The sequence below is a fragment of the Lampris incognitus genome, chromosome 1 (assembly GCF_029633865.1).
Source record: "Lampris incognitus isolate fLamInc1 chromosome 1, fLamInc1.hap2, whole genome shotgun sequence".
NCBI lineage: Eukaryota > Metazoa > Chordata > Actinopteri > Lampriformes > Lampridae > Lampris > Lampris incognitus.
In genome coordinates this window covers 95,195,159-95,217,960 of record NC_079211.1, presented here as the reverse complement: position 1 = coordinate 95,217,960, position 22,802 = coordinate 95,195,159, and the positions used below count along the sequence as shown (strand labels likewise).

The 22,802-nt window shown below is 41.8% G+C and overlaps 1 protein-coding gene across 1 annotated transcript; it reads right to left on the bottom strand.

Annotated features, from left to right (window-relative positions):
- Positions 1–13: 13 nt before the first annotated feature.
- On the bottom strand, positions 14–17,943 carry tspan36 (tetraspanin 36). The gene is made up of 7 exons (XM_056293648.1): positions 17,740–17,943; positions 10,227–10,418; positions 9,749–9,823; positions 8,789–8,884; positions 8,526–8,678; positions 4,029–4,112; positions 14–1,339 (listed from the first exon to the last, which is right to left on the bottom strand). The coding sequence occupies exons 1-7, from the start codon at positions 17,797–17,799 to the stop codon at positions 1,259–1,261; spliced, it is 741 nt and encodes a 246-aa protein (XP_056149623.1). The 5' UTR covers positions 17,800–17,943; the 3' UTR covers positions 14–1,258.
- Between the last annotated feature and the right edge of the window lie 4,859 nt (positions 17,944–22,802).

Here is a 22,802-nt window from a genome sequence, read left to right as displayed (position 1 = left end):
CACAAATTTCTGATGGCAATTTATTCTTTATTAATACAGGAATAAAATATACACAGTCATACTCCATGTGGCTCAACTCAAACTCAGAGTTAACTGACCTTATAATGTCGGCTAGTCATTCATTTACCTGGTGGCAGTTTATACAACATTAAAAACTAGGCCCTTGGTCAATATTTCTATAGTACATATTGGATTCCTTCAATCAAAATCTACAGCTCATTGAGACAGCTCCATCATAACATATTGCACAGTAGTATCCTTTAAAACAAAGCCTACATGTGATGAAGTTTTAATTTCCAAAGAAGTCAATTGCTTCTTTCCTCTCATGGACACCAAGAATGTTAAAGCTGTTGGTTAAATGTCCATCTTTCTTACATGAGAGGAAATCCATTATCTTCATTGCAGCTTTCATAGATCAGCATACAGAAAAAAATCAAGCAAATCACCCGAATCTACCAGTATCTGAGTGTAAAGGTTCATTCCAGCTAACTACAATAGATATAAATAATTCAAATAATTTCCATGGGACTGTCAAGCGGCCGGTTTGGTGTAAAATATTTCTTCAATATCCGGTTAACTGGTTTAAGTGATGAGTCCCATGTTGTTCACTACGAGGACGTTTTTTGGTTTTATGGTGCAGCCACTACTTCCAAAATCGGCCAGTGATGCAAGAAGCACAACTATGTATTTCAACTTGCTACACTGACATTCAATTTGTAAAAAAAAAAACGCATTATTATCATTGTTTAAATTAATTTAACAGAAGGACATACTGGAGTAGAGAAGCCAAAGATAAAACATGAAGAACCTAACTGCAACACATTCATTATCATTACCAATCTGCGGAGGGGGGGGGGGGGTGCTATTGCTTTTGCCCTGAACTGAAAGCCAAGACTTTGCGAAATGACGGTGTCGTGGATTTCAAGTCTTCTAATATTCAAGCATATGGTTTAAGTGAGGAGGGAGACTAGAGTGCTCTTAGGTTAAAATAATGTTTGTGAGATCTTAAGTAACATTAGTAATATGGTAGCATAAAAAAAATGTACACAGTGAACAGGAAAAGTGGGGATGGTTGTTTCTGTGCATCACTACATGAGTATGAAGAGATTTCATAACTGGACTGTAGACGGTACTTGTCTCACAGCCGTGGGATGAAGAGAATGATGAAAGAGATATGGGGTTGCAGTTAAGGTGCTGTGAATTGATCTTCTGAAGCATCCTCTGTTATTTCTTTTCTGTCCACTGAACAGGAAGGTGTTCAGGCATACAGGGGCTCATAGCCACTCCTGTGGCTGCCAGTCTTACATGTGATCACGCACACACTCAGCATCCCGAAGAACTGCAAAGATAAAGAAAAGGTCAACGACACACAAATTTAACAGCATTACTCAACTAAACCTGACAAAGATTTTACGTTAGCCTTGTAGGCGTCATGTAACTTTCTACGTTTCATGTTGACCTGCAAAGTAATCATTTCTAATGTCCTTTCAAATAAAGTTACCACACCAGCTAAATATCTAGGGTAAAATGTCCGTCTATTACTGTGGTGTTAGCTAGAAACAAGTGTCACAATAGTTTACAGTTCCACGCATATCAGAGTTCTTCTACGGCTTGTTTCACACTAGAGAGCAGTGTGATATAGGGCTTTCACACTATGGAATGCATCCACATTGGTCCAGTACCGTCTGCTATTTTAAGAATGAAAGCTAATGAACACATCCGGATGGCATGGTACCCGGATGAGTCCGGTAGAATGTTTGTTTCCTTAGCAACAATAAACAGATGAGAATAATTCCTTAAATCACCAACTGATAGTAAAACAGCCAAGAGGCATGGCGGGTATGGCTGCAGATTCTTGGACCACGTGGAGACAACCATACTGCTGGATATTCTTGGGAGGGGATGTTGTAAAAAAAAATTGAAGGGGTGTGTGGAAAAACAAGCATATTTACAAGACAACCAAAAGGCTCACTGTATTACCTATAACGATAATAATAATAGTGTCAGTCCAGACTAGCGACTATAACACTGGTGAGCCAAAACATTATGAGCACCTGTCTAATATGCTGTTGGTCCTCCATGTGCCGCCAAAAAAGCGCCGACCTGCCGATGCATGAACTCTACAAGACCCCTGAAGGTGTCCTGTGGTATCTGGCACCAAAATATTAGCAGCAGATCCTTCAAGTCCTGTAAGTTGCGAGGTGCAGCCACTGTGGAATTGGACTTGTCAATCCAGCACATGGCACAGATGCTCAGTCGGATTGAGATGTGGAGAATTTGGACCCCTTCATGTTCTTCAAACTATTCCCAAACGTGTGCAGTGTGACAGGGCACATTGTCCTGCTGAAAGAGGCCATTGCCATGAAGGGGTGTACCTGGTCTGCAACGATGTTTAGGTAGGTGGTACGTGTCAAATTGACGCCCACATGAATGGCTAGACCCAGGGTTTCCCCGCAGAACATTGCCCACAGCATCACACTGCTTCCACTGGCTTGTTGTCTTCCCACAGTGCATCCTGGTGCCAGCACTTACCCAGGTAAATGGCGCACACGTACACAGCCATCCACGTGATCGAAAAGAAAACGGGACTCATTGGACCAGGTGACCTTCTTCCACTGCTCCAAGGTCCAGTCCCGACGCTCGTGTGCCCATTGAAGGCACTTTTGACAGTGGACAGGGGTCATCATGGGCACTCTGAATGGTCTGCAGCTACGCAGCCCCACACAGCAGGGTGCCATGCATCTTGTGTTGTGGGACATTACTCCCGTTACCATCATTAACATTTTCTATGACCTGTGCCACAGTAGACCTTTTGTCAGTTCAGACCAGACGGGAGAGACTTTGTTGCCCTCGTAAATTGATGAGCCTAGGGCACCCAACACCCTGTTGCCGGTTTGTCCCTCCTCGGACCACTGTCAGTAGATACTTGTTGCTGCTGACCGGGAGAACCCCACAAGCCTTGCCATTTCAGCGATGCTCTGACGCCATCATCTGGCCATAACAACCTGGCCCTTGTCAAAGTCGCTCAGGTCTGTACTCCTGCCCATTTCTCCTGCATCCAACACGTTGACTACGAGAACTGATTGTTCACTTACCATCAAATCTACCCAGACTTTGACATGTGCCCTTGTTTGGAGATGATCAACATTATCTGGTTCACCTGTGAGCGGTCATAATGTTTTGGCTCATCAGTGCATGTCTACATTTTCTAACCTTCAAAATCTTGTCTCTTTCTTTCCAATCTTAGGTCTCAATGTGTTGCAGAGGCGATTAAAAAGTTATCGGACATCCTTTTCCAGTTTTCCAACCAGTCTCTCTCGCTTAAGACTATGGGCCTCATTCATCAACTGTTTGTACATACAAATTTGTTCTTATACGCCAGTGGAATTTTTTTAGCTCTCAAGATTGTCTGACAGTCAGAAGATGGTTATTTGTAATTCCTACCCCCTAACATCTATTGTCTACCTCTTGCAACGAGCAATCACCCAGGCTTGCAAAGACATCAATGTTACCCAATTGGTGTCTAAATTCAGGGGTTATCCAGGCTCTATGCTGGTCTCTGAGACAAACTTCAGGGCTAAAAAATTCCATGGGCATGTAAGAACAAATGTGTACATATGAATGATTGATGAATGAGGCCCATTATTCACTATGCAATCCCACCAAATGGAGGACTGTGCTTTACCCACAGTGCCCTATCTACAGGGGCACTAATGACTAATGGAAAACTTTGAACAAGAAAAACAATATCCTCCTCGACCTTGTCTTTTGGGAAAGGGCCTCAGTACTGTGATGCATCCATGTTTAGAAAACAGATCTAATGAAGGACTGTTGTCAAGTGTGGGCGCTCTCTCTGGTTGTTGCCATGTTTCATCAATTCAAGCCATTACAAAGGAATAAGTCACTTGCCGCAATTCTGGGATTCAAGTGACTGATTTATAGTGTGAAAGCTAAGAGGAACAATGCAGTACACCCGTAACAAACTGGACAAGTGTGAAAGCCCTTATAGTGACAGTTGTTATCCTTACCTTGATGATGGCAAAGCCCAGGATGACCAGCATGGCATAACTAAACACATCCTGAATGAGCCGCTCCAGCTTGAGCTCACAACCCTACATGCACATGAAGACACACATGCACACACACACACACACACACAACATTTCGAACATCAGTTATTCTTTCCAAAAAAAAAAAGAAGCAACCAAGAGTCCAAACCTGGCATCATTTGCCACACTGCTATCTCTTTTATAATGAGTGACTGTGAGTTCATTCTTCAATTTGCCAACTTTGAACTGTGGAAGAAAGCCAATGAGAAAACAGCTAGAACTCCCCACACAAGTGGAAGGATCAAATCACAGAAATTCTCACTGTGCAACAGTGCTAACCATCAAAACACTAAGCAAAACACCAAGCCACCCCAACACAGACGCCCGTTTTTTTTAATACTCGTTGCACTACTGTCAAAAGAAGTTTAGAAAATATGCACTACCAATGCAGGATATATGCAGCATAATGAGTCTTTTACACTGCCCATAACTGTACTAATGTTGCAAGGCCCTAATATTGCTCAGTTCAACACCAGCTTTCAACTTGACTGTACCAAGTTCCTGTTTGTCAGCTCAAGTTGATGAATACTGGCTACACAAAAGAAATTTATGTTAATGTGGCTACATTGTAATATTTTGTTATGAGGCATTTCATCAGTTTTATATGTCAATTTGATCTTTTTCCCCTTCCCAGTTACCTGCCACATTCATTCAAGCACTTGTCAGCCTACTACGAATGTAATGTTCATCTAAAGTATGTGCCACCATCTATTTAGAGAAAATATTTCAGCTGTAAAGCTGGAGAAAAACTGGAGAAAACTGGAGAGAAGAGGAATGAAAGTCAGAAGAAGCAAGACGGAATAACTATGCGTGAATGAGAGGGAGGACAGTGGAATGGTGAGGATGCAAGGGTGACAAAGGCATACGAGTTTAAATACTTGGGGTCAACTGTCCAAAGTAATGGGGAGTGCAGAAGAGAGTGCAGGCAGGGTGGAGCGGGTGTAGAAGAATGTCAGGAGTGATTTATGACAAAAGGGTATCAGCAAGAGTTAACACTAGAACGACCGGGATTTCACTCCTACCTAAAATGATCATGGGCGGTCGAAACGACCGCCAGTTTTTAGACTGTATATTCTGTCAAGATAAATACCCAATTGAGATATTAATGCATTACATATGTTAGTATGCCTGTTAGGAAACGACTGACACCAACATTAACAGTTCAACAACCGTAATACTATTTTTAAACAATTTAAATTTCAGAGACATGGTCGAACTTGAATAGCAAAATTGAAAAAGTGAAAATATTACCTGAAAAACAAAACGGAAAATACATATTGCTAATCTAACAAATGTAACAAGGTCTATAAAAAGTGAAATGTAAAAAAAGAACTGAAAATAACTATTGAAACAGTCTCAAACAACGACCGGAACTTAAAAACTACTAGAACGACCATTTTTAAACTCTATTCTGTCAAGATAAATACTCAACTGAGATATTAATGCATTACAAATGTTGGTATGTCTATTAAGGAACGACTGACACCAAAATTAAAATTTTAACAACTATAATACTATTTTTCAAACAATTTCAAATGACCACTGTCCAACGCCTGTAAATACTGTAATGCTGCGGTGGTAGTCATGGTGCATCTGAAACGGCATCTGTACCCAGACACGTTGGCAATAATCAAAAATCAAGTTCAGACTATTACTCTGCACTGGAGAACGCTAGTTTGTTTCTAGATCAGAGCAATGAACCTCGCGAAGGAAATGATGCGACCAACACACATCATAAATAGTACATGACGTGCATGATCTAGAGCTGTGAACGAATGCCAAAAATAGGCCTCGAACGAATAACGAATATTACACACTGAGGTTCGAATGGCATTCGAATACCTTGAATTTGCATATCACCCCCAAAAATCAATACAGAGAGAGTAAGTCTATTGTAGCCCGTGTTTTTATTAACAGCATATTTATGACAACATACAACTCCAGCACATTGTCCGCACATATTAGTCCAAAAACTGTTGAGCACCCCTAAACATAAAATAAATCTGACTAGGAAAAGGCCAGATGATGTTAACTAGGGCCTACTCTAAGTAACATACAAGTAAAATAAATCTGACTAGGAAAAGGCCAGATGGTGTTAACGAATTTACCGTAAGTAACATAGGCATAGTAAATTATCCATGACCCACGGGGCTTAAAAAAATAAAATCAAGAGTCCTACTCACTGTAGTAGTATAAGAAGTTGTGCTAATAGTGGTTTGCGAGAAAAACCAAAGCGTCCACGTGTTCAGACTCGAGAGCGCTCCTTTTTTTGGTGACTATGTTTCCCGCATCAGAAAAGACACGCTCAGAGCGCACGGATGTCCCTGGCACGGCGAGGTATCTCTGAGCCATCTTCCCGAGGTGTGGATATATTCTCTCTTCGATTTTCCCATTAACAGCCCAAAACCCAAAGAATTTCCATACGTAACTTCTCAGATGTTGTGGAGTATGAATGACTCTCGCAGGAGATGTGCTAGTGCTAGTGCTAGCGCTTGGGTCACAGCCAACGTTCTTCTCGGATTCCGCCATTTCCTGTGTTCTATGAGCCCGCCCGCTCGGCGTGGGAACTGACAAGAGCTTTTTAATTTCCGGTTTTACTACGGATGTAGGCTATGCTTATTTTCATAAAATACGTTTCACGAAACCATCATTTATTTCCATTTAAACGTGTGTGCATTAATAATAATAATATTAATAAGGGGGAAAAATATATTAAAAAAATATATTACAAAAAAATCGAATTTCATATTTTCATATTCAAATTCGAATATTATTACCATAATTCGAATGTACATTCGAATTTCAAATGCTATCTGACAGGCCTAGCATGATCACACGCAAATTACATGCAGTCATTTTGACCAGTCACAGTCGTCTTAGATAGATCTTATAACTTTTTTTGTGTGCAATTGATCTAAAACTCATTTTAATGGAAATATATGCAATTTTAGGGGCATCCAGGGAGCAGCAGGTCTTTATCTCCCCCCCCCCCCCCCCCCACAAAGTCATTAAACTTGGAAAATCCAAAACCATCAAATTGACAGCCTTGGTTGTTCTAATGTTAGCTAACATTAGCTAAGTTACATCAAGCACATTATGGCACGCTATTTCAGTGGGATTTTGGTCTTTTAATCAAGTACCTGTTAAACTTATTGACAGGATACTTTTTATTTTAGAGTTATTTGGTTCAGGGAAAGTTTACCAGATGGTTGTGAGACCAACTATGTTATATGGTTTTGAGACTGGCACTGAGGAAAAGACAAGAGGAGGAGCTGGAGGTGGCAGAGTTGAAGATGCTAAGATTTTCATTTGGAGTGACGAAATAGGACAGGATTAGGAACAATTATATTAGAGGGATAGCTCAGGTTGGACGGTTTGGAGACAAAGCAAGAGAGGCAAGATTGAGGTGGTTTGGACATGTGTGGAGGAGAGATGCTGGGTATATTGGGAGAAGGATGCTGAATATGGAGCTGCCAGGGAAGAGGAAAAGAAGATGGCCCAAGAGGTTGATGGATGTGGTAAGAGAGGACATGCAGTTGGGCTGGTGTGACAGAGGAAGATGCAGAGGACATGAAGAAATGGAAACGGAAGATCCACTGTGGCGACCCCTAACAGGAGCAGCCAAAAGCAGTAGTAGTAGATTTCAGCCTTAAAGCTAAAAGGTAGAATACACAATACTTAAAGCCGGACCGAAATCACTAATCAGATTTTATCATTCATGCCCAAGGACCTTGAACACAGCATAATAAAATAATCAGCAACAAATTTTCCCACTTGTAAATGTCTAATATTGTGTTTTTTATGCATGTATCCATTACTGTTCTCAACCACCTCAGGCACAATGAAGGAGTCTAGTCCTCACTAACATTCATAAGCTGATACTAATATTCATAAGCTTTGAGTTACAAGTACAAGCAAGGGTTGGCAGTAAGGGTGGGCGAGGCTTCATCTTCTGATTTGACTATATAAATTAGTGGCTGATGAAATCTTGACTTGAAATAAGATTGGCTGGGAGAGACGGAATTGGGGGAGCTCTTTTAAAAAGAGAATAATAGAAAAACTGATCTCTACCTTTCATACTTATTTTTAACATAGAAAGACAGAGTACAAAATGCATGATGATTAGTTATAAGTCATGTACAAAATGCATGACAATTAAAGTTATAAATCATGTTAGAAAATATTAGTGTTTCAATTTTCGTCTTTGAGAAGTTGTTGCTATCGTACAATAATCAATCCATTAGTAGTATTTGTATCATCTTAGTTTGTAATATTTGGCCGTGAGAATGCAAAAGTAAACATCGAATCAAATAATAATGGGTTTTGTATGTCAAGACTTATATATTGGTGAATATTAAGCAATCAAAAATGAAAAACTGTTTTCCAGTAGACTAAACAGTGTAAAATGGACCATACCGCTGTATTAAGCAGGTCGGGCTGATCCAGTCTGCCAGTGCACTCGGTGTTGGTAGCATTCTTACAGCAGGACAGAGGCACGGTGTTGTTATGGCTCGTGAACCAGGGGGTGTTGGTCCAGTTGGTATAAGACTGCACACCACAACACTGCAGCTGTGGAGTAAAAATGAAAGGAAGTAAGAATGTGTGACTTCAGAGATTCTTAAGTTCAAACACGCAAATTGGGGAAACAAAGATGTGTAACAGTGGCATGTGCTGCTGACCTGGGTCTGCAGGTAGTCGACACCTTGGCTCTCCGTGTCCTTTCCGTCATACTTCATGAACGTATTATTCATAGAGCGTCCCAGGTCTCCATTTATCTGGGCAGGAAGAGAACAAACAAAACGTTACAAGTGGTTTTGGTAGTTCTGTACATCAAGTGATTGAATACGAGTATATTTTAGATTGTTTATGTTTAAAATATGGTTTTAAGGATCACAATGATCACTTGTGGAGTCACAAATAATGACATGCATATATGTGTGTGTGTGTGTATAAATATATATGTTTGTTTTTTTCCTGGATCCCCCCCCCCCCCTTTTCTCCCCAGTTGTATCCGGCCAATTACCCTACTCTTCTGAGCCATCCCGGTCGCTACTCCACCCACTCTGCTGATCCGGGGATGGGTGCAGACTACCACATGCCTCCTCTGATACATGTGGAGTCGCCAGCCGCTTCTTTTCACCTGACAGTGAAGTTTCACCAGGGGTACAGGGGATCACGCTATTCCCCCCAGTTCCCCCTCACCCCCAAACAGGTGCCCCGACCGACCAGAGGAGGTGCCAGTGCAGTGACCAGGACACATACCCACATCCAGCTTCTCACCCACAGAAATAGCTAATTGTGTCTGTAGGGACGTCTGACCAAGCTGGAGGTAACACGGGGATTCGAACCGGCGATCCCTGTGTTGGTAGGCAACGGAATAGACTGCTACACCACCCGGATGCCCGAATTAGCATATATTTGGCAAAGTTAAAAACCCTCAATGAGCATAGTTAAATACATGAATATTTTCCCAAGTCCATGAATTTAACCTTAGAGAAAGTTGATATCACAACTATTTCAAACTCTATTTTATTTTTCATTTTACAAGCTGATTTTGATAGAGATTTGATCTTAGGAGAATGGTAGTCTCTGAATGAATGAATGAATGAAAAATAATGTGGAAAAAAGACATGACTCACCCTGCCTTGGTAGACGAAACCTAGTACCAGAGCAGCCACTTCAGCTGCGAAGATAATCATGATGATCAGAAAGAACTGGAATAAACACATAGATAGACCATTAGATACAGATTGAGACAAGAAGGGAGAAATGAAGAGACCTGGAGAGAGAGAGAGAGAGAGAGACACAGAGAGTCAGAGAACATAAAGAGAGTGAAAAGTTGAGGAGAATCAAAAGGAAAACTAGAGGGCTAAAAGAAAAAAATAACGAAAGACCTAAGCTTACTGCTGCTGGTTTTAGTGACTGAACAAAGCAACCTTTAGTTTCTCCTTCTACACTACACAGGGTCTGAGAATGCCACAATGGCAGGTAAGAATCAAAACATGTCATATTTTGTCCCAGCAGACAAGAAAGTCTTATTAAACAACTAAAACTGACCTGCCCTCCCTCACCGCCACCACAGACATACAGGTGTATGCATACAGTTATCATACTTACGAAGCCGAGGCCGAGTTTGGACTCTCGAATTGTGGCACAGCATCCCACTAGGCCAAAAATGAACATCACTATGCCAGAACCTAGAATGATGGCGGCTGGGATCATTTGGTACTTGTCTTCCAGGAAACTGCCAAAGTTGTTGTAGCTCTTTATCACATAGCAACCTACATAGGCCAGGGCAGCTCCTGCAGCCTGCAGAAAGAAAAAAGTAAAAAAAAAAAAAAGTTTACTTGAAGTCAATAAATCAAGTTTGCATTAATACCAACAAACAAGTAAAGGTTAACATTTAAGTTACAGCTGGTGCTATGGGCGCCAGGAATGTATGAAGAATTGATCAGATTGAAAAAAAAACATATGGATAAGACAGCATTTTTATATTAATATGATCAAAAATAGGCTATGGTTACAAAGATAGTTGCAATATTTTAGAAAATGGTTTTTTTTAACAGAATACAAAATGTCTTTAAACTTATCATGGCCACACTTACTTCCTAATTTTTGCTGAACGTTTGAGTTGCTATTTCAGAAATAAACTGAACAATATAATGCTTACTAGAAGAACCCCGCTACAATGTAGCGGTTTGGTTATCCACCCGTCTAAATCTCCCTCCTCTTCATCCTGCCAGCTAACCGCCTTCCCCCTGCCCCTAAACCCCCTCCACTCCAACTCCCTCCCCTCAAATGCTCAGAATCATCTGAAATGCCGAGAAAAGTGGTTTTTAGCCATTTTTAGAAAATGCATATTTTACATAATTATGCATAATTATTATAGTTATTTTAATTTTCTGCTATTTTTCTGGTCCTCTCTGGAACAATACCTACCACCTCCAAAAAAATTAGGATCATAAGTACATTTTTGCAAAAATGCATTTATTTTGCATAATGCCAAAACATTTGTCCCAGAATTTTTTTTTATATAGGTGAAAAAAAATCAAAGATGCTCAGAATCATCTGAAATGCCGAGAAAAGTGGTTATTAGCCATTTTTAGAAAAATGCATATTTTGCACATTTATGCATAATTATGCATAATTTTAATTTTCTGGGATTTTTCCCTTACTCTCTGAGACAATACCTAGCACCTCCAAAAAGAATTAGGATCATAAATGCTTTAGTTTTCGGTCCCGCTATCTACACTAACTAACACACACACACACACACACTAACACCACACACACACACACACACACACACATTCCGAAAATATATGAGTAGATTGTCACCCCACAGTGAGCTGGGGTTTGGACTGGATGACTGACACTATCATTTCATACAACAGCACAAGCCCTTCATGAATATCTGTAAAGTGGTTTATTATCCATTTAATGGCGATGACATAACATTTTGCACATGTGTAAATGTGCAAATGACCTGTTCACTAAGGTTCTGTGTACAGGTCTCTCAGACATTCAAGTCAAGCATACTGCATTTAAACAGGATAACGCCGACCACGCAATGATGCAACCTAACCAGACTAAACTAAGATGAGGCTCAAGGGTTGTCACTTCACTATCAGTTAGTTTCTTTTGAGTCAAGAGAAGGGTTTTAATCTATAACTGCTGATTTCTTTGTTCTAAGAGGAGACAGAGGGCTGGAGAAAAAACAGCAAGATATAAATGACATGTCATCTTTTAAAAACAATACCATCAGATGACACTTCAACTGGAGGATAACCATTAACCATGTATCCCAGCTATATCCTTTACATTTAAAACACAGGTCAAGTATCGTGAAAGAGATGGATTAGCTTGTTAAACAAGTCAGCTTTGACATACAGTCAATACTGTAAGCACTGGGGCAGTAGACGCAGGATATTCTTCTTCGCTGCCAGTGCAGAAACATGGTTTAACCCTTGACACCTATCAAGACCGACGAGAGAACAACTTTTTTTCCTATTCGTTTCTCTCATCTTTTCTCTGTGCAGGAAATAGGACCACTGAAAGCACTTTGGGCTCTGACCTGTATGTCAAAGACTTGGCTCTCAAAAACCAGAACAACATATAAGCCCGGAGATTCTTTTGTTCCACTGTAACTCAGTGAAAAAAAAAAAAAAAACAACAACAAAAAAAACAACCCCCCCCCCCACACACTTTAGCCCCATGTTGCTCCTGTGAAAGAAGACACTTGATGTTAGGTTACTGCTGCCTCCAGCTCTTGTGATCATCGATGGACCAGCGCTGTATCAGATGCATCAATACATATAAGTCACAGTGTAGCTGAACCGCGGCCATGTCCAGACTTTGCATTCGATTATCTATTATATCCAATGATACAGGAGAAAGTCTTCTTGTTTTTTTACTCTGTGTGATAAATGATAATGCAAGAAAAGGCCACCTTGGGTGTCTGGGCGATGTGGCGGTCTATTCCATTGCCTACCAACACGGGGATGGCCGGTTTCACTCCCTGTGTTACCTCCAGCTTGGTCAGGCATCCCTACAGACACAATTGGCTGTGTCTGCGGGTGGGAAGCCAGATGTGGGTATGTGTCCTGGTGGCTGCGCCTAGCGCCTCCTCTGGTCAGTCGGGGCACCTGTTTGGGGGTGAGGGGGAACTGGGGGGAATGGCGTGATCCTCCCACGCACTACGTCCCCCTGGCGAAATTCCTCACTGTCAAGTGAAAAGCAGCAGCTGGTGACTCCACGCATATCGGAGGAGACCTGTGGTAGTCTGCAGCCCTCCTGGGATCGGCAGAGGGGGTGGAGCAGCTCAGAAGAGTAAGGTAATTGGCCAGATACAATTGGGGAGAAAAAAAGGGGGAGAGGGGTAATCCAAAAAAGAAGAAAGAAAAGGCGACCTTTATCAAGCACGGAAATCCAAACTGGATCTCAGTGATGGATACTCTTGAATGCTATTCATTATGGGGACTTCAGATTTGGGTGTTTTTGGTATAGCTGTAAAATGAATCAGCACTGGTTTTCCCAGAAGACAGCAATAGCTAGTAGCAGCGGAAAAAAGAGGCCTTTTTTTTTTTTGCCTTTTCAGAAGTCAAGTCAAATTTATCTGTATAGCCCAATATCACAAACTTACCTCAGGGGGCTTTACAGCAACACAACATCCTGTCCTCAGACCCTCGCATCGGCTAAAGGAACAACTCCCTCAAAACCCCCCCACCTTTTTTTTAGAATCTTTTTTTTTAAAGAGACCAAACATATTTAGAAATCATGGCGCAAGGGACACGTGTCAGTCATCCGGCTTTGTGGTGACCATCACTATGTCTTTGGAGATGAAAACACCGTTACTGTACATACACAGAGATCCCTGGTGTTTTTCCTGTGAGGGCACACAGGACGGCAGTGTTTCTATGAATGCCATCACATGACTGAATGAAATTGGAAACTAAACTGCTTGTGATAACATTGAGAGAAAAACAGACAGAGGTCTATTCACCACCGTTTTGTCTCGTCATCTCTCATATGAATAAGAACACCTTGTGGTTGTGAATTACACAAGTCAAGAGTGGGTGGGTCCAGTCACAACATTATCAGCGCTTTTCATAATGTCATGCTTTGGGAACTTGCCCAATAAATCCTAAGACTCACCGCATGAAACAATTACGCACACATCGACCTGACAAATGGAAAATAAAGTCACTGACGGCTTCAAGACAATGAGAGAGAAAAAACACGCTCACCCTTTTTTTTTTAACCACTAACTCACTCGTGGCGTACCATATCATCTGAACTGAAAATGAAATTGCTTTTAATGGATGTAGCCTGCACTTTACATGCTAGCTGGCCCTGTATTTGCATCCACGGCGTAAACACATCCTGTTGAAGCAAGTCTCAGCAGATGGCATCACGTTACTACTATTACAACAACATCTTACTGATGCAACAACTGCTAATACTCCCACCACCACCATCTCTTATACGAAACTAACAATAAGCAAGCTTACCAAAACACATGGTGGAAAAGCAGTTCATTTCCCCTGTCTACTTCTCGAGTTGCTCACTGACAAACTCATGATTTGTTGCAAGCAGGAGATGCCACTGGCCTTAATTAAGTCAATATCTCCTGCCTGTGCATGACAACTGCAGCCGGCTTTCACCACAGGACTAACTGCATGGCCTCTGTCATATCGTAAGGCAAATTCAAATCAGTCGGTCAGGGTTGAAAAGCTTTTTTCGTGCACCCTGGTGCCGTCACACTTTGTCACAATGCACAGCAGGCTTGGCTCCCTGTTCGTAATCGGGCATCATGAAATGAATAGCGGGGAGTTCAGGCCGTACTGTTGTGAAACTGTAACTTTTGCCACGGAGCGCCCCAAAGCGGACTACAAGTCACCATTTCAACTGAGAGGATACGAGTCAGCAGCACTTACTAAATGACTTGCCCCTATGGCAGGATAAACGCTATGACTGTGTATGTATAGGCATGGATGTGCAACCTAATAGTCACTTTTCTCTTTCATTGAATTATAACCCCTCCTTTGCTGTACCGCATGACTCTTAATCACTCCATAGTCACGGGATCTCTCAGGAGTAGAAACCCTACACCCCCAACCCCCACCCCCATCATGTTCAACCTCTCTCATCCTTAATCTTACCAAGAACTCCGATCTTGTGCCTGGAAAACAGGACAATGGAGCTAACAGAGCGTATAGCAGTGCCGTCCATGTACTAAGTCGCTTTTCTGGTATGCAAGGAAAGCTTTAGGGCAACTATGTGGTAGTTTTTAGTGTGCTTTATAAGGAGAAAGACAAATGTGATCCCACTGTATACACCAGCACTAGTCCTCAGAGACTCTTCGTCTACCCAGACACTTTTTTAGTTGATAAAAAGGGAGCGCATCCCCACGTTTAGTTTTATGCTAAGATGTTTTGTTATCATTACAATAATGTCACGTGTAAAACCAAATGTGAATACTGTACACTCCAATACTGCAATATGAAGGAATGACCAATATACTTCACGATTAACCCCTACTTAGATATTTAGATATGTCCATATACTTTTACACTTAATTTCAAATGTTCTTCGCAGTTTGTTTTTTTCTACTTTAAAAACATGTTGATCACGTCTCATCTTTATGTTGAGCATCCCACCAAAACAAACTCATTTTGTGTTTCAACTTACTCAGTGCACAACAAAACCTAACTGAACTGATTGGACACCCCAAGTAATGGACACTAGCCTTGTATTTTTACTATAAATGTTATCAAATGCAGTCTTAGCTTCTCAGATGCTAGATTACAGCTGACATTTTGCAACATCGTTCTTCAGATAGTGAGTCAGCTGATTGTGTATCAGAACTGGGTGTGTGATGATTAAAATTTTGTCTCAGACACAGCTGTTAATAAAACACTGCTGGTGGCCATGTGTTTTATAGTGTCCAGGAGGAGTGCTGTAATAAGCCGGAGGCGAAAGAACTGATCAACTATAATATGAAAGCGCTGTTATCTACAAACGTATTGTTTCCACACAAACTCAGCTACAATCTGGTTTAATGGACTTTGGCCACAGGGTGCAGTTGAAATTTAGATAAAAGCAGTGTGCATTGACTGGCTGGGCAAGACAGAGGAGCAGACTGGACTGACACTGAAAGATAGTGATAGACGAGGCAAGCCATTGGACAGTACACGGTAAACCTACTTCAATTTAGAGGGGTCAAATGAGAAATGAGGCGAGATAATGTTCCGACAGGGAGAGAAACGGGGAAGGTGGCGAGTATGTCAGGAACGGAAACGTGGCTTTGACAAGAAAAAAGTAAACCAACTCCTTGTTTTCCACAATAAATAAACAGAGACACGGATTCTAATGCGCTCTAATCAAATGACCTTATCGGTCAGAGACATGGTTTATGTATGGGCTGTCCCGAGAGAGAGAGAGAGAGAGAGAGAGAGAGAGAGAGAGAGAGAGAGAGAGAGAGAGAGAGAGAGAGAGAGAGAGAGAGAGAGAGAGAACCAGGAAATGGACGACCCAGGTAAGCTGCGGGTGGTCCTGGGAGGGGGGCCAGCGGCGAGCATTGCAGCAAGATTTATATTATCTTGCCACAACCTGAGAGACAGTGGGTGACGGCACCTATTGCTACTGTTGTTGCTTAATATCATAATCATTGTTGCAGTTATTATTATAAACATTGTTGTGTTGTTGTTGTTTTACATGCTTTGGCAATATGTACACAAACGTATGTCATGCCAATAAAGCACATATTGAATTGAATTTTGAGAGAGAGAGAGAGAGAGGGAGAGAGCGCAAGAGAGAGAGAAAGAGAGAGAGAGAGAAGGAGAGAGAGAAAGACAGACAGACAGAGAGACAGACAGACAGGGAGAGACAGAGAGAGAGAGGGAAAGAGAGACAGACAGAGAGAGAGAGAGACAGACAGACAGAGAGAGAGAGAGAGAGAGAGAGAGAGAGAGAGAGAGAGAGAGAGAGAGAGAGAGAGAGAGAGAGACACAGAGAGAGAGACAGAAGGAGAAAGAGAGAGACAGACAGACAGACAGACAGAGAGAGACAGAGAGAGAGACAGACAGAGAGGGGGAGAGAGAGAGACAGAGAGAGAGAAAGAGAGGGAGAAAGAGAGAGAGACAGGCAGAGAGGGGGGGAGAGAGAGACAGACAGAGAGGGAGAGAGAGACAGAGAGAGGGAGAAAGAGAGAGAGACAGACAGGGAGAGAGACAGACAGAGACAGAGAGGGAGAAAGAGAGAGAGACAGACTGTTGTTCAGCAGGGTTTCTAAACCAAGTTTCATGAGCGCTGGTGACCAACTCCACCACACGATTGCTCCTATTTTCACAGTCCAAACACATCATGGAGGGAGAACCAGCCCGACCTCCGACCGGTTCCGAGAGAAAGCGCACCACCAGAAGAGGGAGGACAGGGGAAACAGGAGATGAATTGAGGTCACGTGTTCTCCAGAAAAGGCGCACAAGGAGGAAAAAAACTTTTTTTTGTTTTGTTTAAAACAACAGATAAACTGTCTAAATACCAAGGAACTAAAAAGCAGCAGCCACGTGGCTTTATGGGCCGTTCCCGAACAGAACCAGACATCCCAGAGGTTCGGGGAACACGCGGGCCGGTTTCCCACGACACCGTTTAGGTCTTAAAACAGACTTCTGTATGAAGAACCCGCAGTATTGTTAGGAGGCTCTCCATCCAAAACCAATTTTCATTCCAGTCCGGAACCAGGCTTAAGTCTGTATGTGGGCCAGGGTCCCTTGAAGTGGAGCAAACGCACTCCATCTTTCTTAAAAGAGGAAACGAGTAAGGGGGCTTAATGGCCAACTCAACACGCACCCAGGAGGCTAAACTCTAGTTGGCGCTTTCATGAAACTCAGGTCAAATCCTCCCACACTGCCCCCACGACCCGGGACGAACTACCAACAACCCACCGGCGATACGACCAGGGTTCCGGCTGTGCGAGGAACCAACGAAACCGAGTCGGCCATTACCGCCGCTCGCGCCGCACCTGTCGCGAAGCGGGTCAAACCAGTTCCGCGCCGCCGCGCCCCGGGCAACCGGAAAGCCCCGCATTTCACGACCCGTAACACGGCCAACATTTACTACGCCCACTCACCCAGAAAGTCAAGCTGAGGAGCAGCAGGATCGTCTTGGAAGTAATAATCCCGCAGTCCATGTCGGCCGGCGGAGAAGGAGCGAGAGTGGAGACTTCGGGGCGGCGGAGTTGTGCGCCCAAATATATTCAAGCGCACCGGGGCCGCGTCGAGCTGCGTGATTTCCGCGGTCACAAGTTTCCCGAGAGGCGCGCTCCGCTGCGCGACGTCACGCGGCCCGGCGTCAGCGGTCACGCGCTTCACAGCGCCGCGTAACGGCGACGGGCGGGTTGCCGACAATTGTGTACCGCGGAAAGAATGTGTAGCCCAGGGGTTCTCGACCTTTTTGGGGGTCCTGCGTATTTTTGATCTACCCTGAGGACCCCTCCACCTGATCTTGGGGGAGGGGGGTTGCAATTTGATAGAAACAGTAGAAACTGCATTTTAAATTGCATTATAGCATTTATTCACTCTTTGGGGCAAAGATAAGAGCTTTCAGTTGTAACTTAGATATAGTTAACAAAACAGAATTCTTATGCAGTAACTTTCAGATATATGTAACAAAACAGAATATGTATTCAGTAACTTTCAGATATATGTAACAACAGAATTTTTATGCAGTAACTTTCAGATATATAACAACAGAATTTTTATGCAGAAACTTTCAGATATATGTAACAAAACAGAATATGTATTCAGTAACTTTCAGATATATGTAACAACAGCATTTTTATGCAGTAACTTTCAGATATATGTAACAACAGAATTTTTATGCAGAAACTTTCAGATATATGTAACAAAACAGAATATGTATTCAGTAACTTTCAGATATATGTAACAACAGCATTTTTATGCAGTAACTTTCAGATATATGTAACAAAACAGAATATGTATTCAGTAACTTTCAGATATATGTAACAAAACAGAATTCTTATACAGTAACTTTCAGATATATGTAACAAAACAGAATTCTTATGCAGTAACTTTCAGATATAGTTAACAAAACAGAATATGTATTCAGTAACTTTCAGATATATGTAACAAAACAGGATATGTATTCAGTAACTTTCAGATATATGTAACAAAACAGAATATGTATTCAGTAACTTTCAGATATATGTAACAACAGCATTTTCATGCAGTAACTTTCAGATATATGTAACAAAACAGAATATGTATTCAGTAACTTTCAGATATATGTAACAAAACAGAATTCTTATACAGTAACTTTCAGATATATGTAACAAAACAGAATTCTTATGCAGTAACTTTCAGATATAGTTAACAAAACAGAATATGTATTCAGTAAATTTCAGATATATGTAACAAAACAGGATATGTATTCAGTAATTTTCAGATATATGTAACAAAACAGAATATGTATTCAGTAACTTTCAGATATATGTAACAAAACAGAATATGTATTCAGTAACTTTCAGATATATGTAACAAAACAGAATATGTAGTCAGTAACTTTCAGATATATGTAACAAAACAGAATATGTATTCAGTAACTTCCAGATATATGTAACAAAACAGAATGTGTATTCAGTAACTTTCAGATATATGTAACAAAACAGAATATGTATTCAGTAACTTTCAGACATATGTAACAAAACAGAATATGTATTCAGTAACTTTCAGATATATGTAACAAAACAGAATATGTATTCAGTAACTTTCAGATATATGTAACAACAGAATTTTTATGCAGTAACTTTTCACAATGCAAACGGGAGCGAGATCTCTTACTAAAATACAATAAATTACACTTGTGAAAGAGATGTAATTAGAGAAAAAAGTCCTGTTACCCTTTATAGTTTAGGTAGATAAAGGTCTCAGTCACATTTGAGTAAAATAATCCTATTTCTATAAATGTCATAGGATCTTTTTTTTAAAGATATTTATTTTCACGGACCCCTTGCAATTACACCACGGACCACTAGGGGTCCGCAGACCCCCGGTTGAGAAACACTGGTGTAGCCCATACGGGCACGGCACCGCGGGAGCGAGCGCGGCGCTGTATGAGAAACACGTTTTTTTTTTTTGGTTAGTAGTGTAACGCGCATGCATAAGAAGACACGCTAGCGCGCTGGCTAGCGCAGTTAACACTTTGGTCGAGCGGTTAGCGATGTCTCTTTCGGTGCGGGCGATACGGGTTCGCTTCCCGGCCGCGGCAGTTCATGTGGTTGCGTTGTCCCCCCGAATTCGCTACGATGTTTTTACACAGTCCATGATCAACGTGATTTTACAAAGTAGCAAGTGAAGTGCAGTTTATAAAACGCCTGTCCTTTCGGTAATTAGTTTGTAAAACCGGGATAACAATTTGTGATTAGTAAAAAAACAAAAAAACAAAACAAAAACAAAAACAAAAAAGATGATTCAAACAACATCTATGTTGTTTGAATCATCTTTTTTGTTTTTGTTTTGTTGTTATTGCTATTTTCCATCGCCTTACGTGAAATGGATTGCAGCGATCTGGTTCCGCTTAAAGTGAACGTACGCACGATCTCGCGATACCAACGACTTATTTAGGGCAGTGGTTCTCAACCTTTTTGGGGTCCTGGACCCCCTGCGTATTTTTGATCTACCCTATTTTATATATATTAATATATTGTGGCAGACACTAGGGGCTATGCCTCTCACCCAGGAGGACTGTGAGCTGGGGGCGTGGTTTACGTTCCCGGGCTTGCTGGTGCAGGGTTGTTCCTGCTGTAGTTTGGTTTTGGAGCTGAGGAATAAACAGCAAACTCGCCTTCGTCTCCTGTGTTTTTTCCTCATCCTGCCACAATATATATTATATTGAAATATATAGATATATGTATAAATATAAATAAATCAGCTAACATTCAAGATTGTATAAAAAATCCCATATATCCTTTGTACTTTGTACACTGAGGTCTGCAGCTTTTAAGCACGAATACTTCTGTCAACTGAATTTTTTCACTGAAGGAACGCTGACCAAAGTGGCAATGGATGTAAAACTCAATTATTTATTTATTTTGGTTAATCAATTTCTAAACGGTTGCTCTTCCATTCATCTCTCTGTTTGTGTGAGTTGAAGTCAGGTTTGGTACTTTCCATAAGTGTCTCTTGTGGCTGTGGGAAATTCCCAGTCGCGTACTCCGGCACGGGTGAAAGCTGTCCCACACACATCAGGACCCTGAATACACTTCCCCTTCAGCAAATCTCTCTGTCCACACATTGGAAACTGACAGCAAAAACTCCTGATGAGGAAGTTGGTCAAGTGTTATCCACTGTACTTTGCTGACATAAAGCATGAGACTCTTACATGTTGTTTCGTGTGTGTTCCCAAAAGAACGAGACCATTAAAAAAAGACTACATCCGCATTTAAGTAACCGCTGTTGTGTGTTTCATGAGCTATTCTTCAGCCCTTCCCGAGTGGAAGTGGAAGCTTCGCAGCAACCGCAAGTCAGACATCTGATGCACTAGACTACATTAGAAGTAAGCACCTTGTTGTAATTTGCGGGGATAATATTTGGGGTTAATATTATCGGATTTGTAGCAGCATATACGTGAGTTGGTGTTGTTAACACAGCCCTGCTGTACTGTCCAATGTGCTCCGCATGTCTGACTTCCTGTGACGCGTCCATAGCGACCGTGATGCTGGGACAAAATTCGGACGCTGCCCCATTCATTTGAAGATACTGTGCTTGATGTATGACTTCAGTTGCTCAACAGTCCGGGGTCTCCATTGTCGTATTTTGTGCTTCATAATGCACCACACATTTTCAATGGGGGACAGGTCTGGACAGCGGACAGGCCAGTCCAGTACCCACACTCTTTTACTACGAAGCCCCGCTGGTGTAACACGTGCAGAATGTGGCTTGGCATTGTCTTGCTGAAATAAGCAGGGACGTCCCTGAAAAAGACGTCACTTGGATGACAGCATATGTTGCTCCAAAACCTGTATGTACCTTTCAGCATTAATGGTGCCTTCACATATGTGCAAGTTACCCATGATGCCATGGGTACTAACACCCCCCCATACCATCACAGATGCTGGATTTTGAACTCTGCGCTGATAACAATCTGGATGGTCCTTTTCCTCTTTAGCCCGGAGGTCACGACGTCCATGATTTCCAAAAACAATTTGAAATGTGGACTCGTCAGACCACAGCACACTTTTCCACTTTGCGTCAGTCCGTCCCAGATGAGCTCGGGCCCAGAGAAGCCGGCGGCGTTTCTGGGTGGTGTTGATATATGGCTTTGGCTTTGCATGGTAGAGTTTTAACTTGCACTTGTAGATGTAGCGACGAACTGTGTTAACTGACAAGGGTTTTCCCAAGTGCTCCTGAGCCCACGTGGTAATATCCTTTACACAATGATGGCAGTTTTTAATGCAGTGGCACCTGAGGGGTCGAAGGTCACGGGCATTCAATGTTGGTTTTGGGCATTGCTGCTTTCGTGCAGAGATTTCTCCGGATTCTCTGAATCTTTTGATGATATTATGGACTGGAGATGATGAAATCCCTAAATTCCTTGCAGTTGTACGTTGAGAAATGTTCTTAAACTGTTGGACTATTTGCTCACGCAGTTGTTCACAAAGTGGTGAGCCTCACCCCATCCTTGCTTGTGAACGACCGAGCCTCTCGGGGAGGCTCCTTTTATACCCAATCATGACACTCCCCTGTTCCCAGTTAACCTGTTCACCTGTGGAATGTTCCCAACAGGTGTTTTTTGAGCATTCCTCAACTTTCCCAGTCTTTTGTTGCCCCTGTCCCAGCTTCTTTGGAACGTGTTGCAGCCATCAAATTCAAAATGAGTGAATATTTGCAAAAAACAATAAAGTTTATCAGTTTGAACATTAAATATCTTGTCTTTGTAGTGTATTCAATTGAATATAGGTCGAAAAGGATTTGCAAATCATTGTATTCTGTTTTTATTCACGTTTTACACAATGTCCCAACTTCATTGGAATTGGGGTTTGTATTTGCTCCACTCATGCACTACACCAGCAGAGTCTAGTCTACACCACTCCTCAACTAGGTAGGGAAACTAGCTAATGAAATCAGCTGGTTTAGTAACATGGTTGGAGCAAATACACGGTTTGGATATTTAATT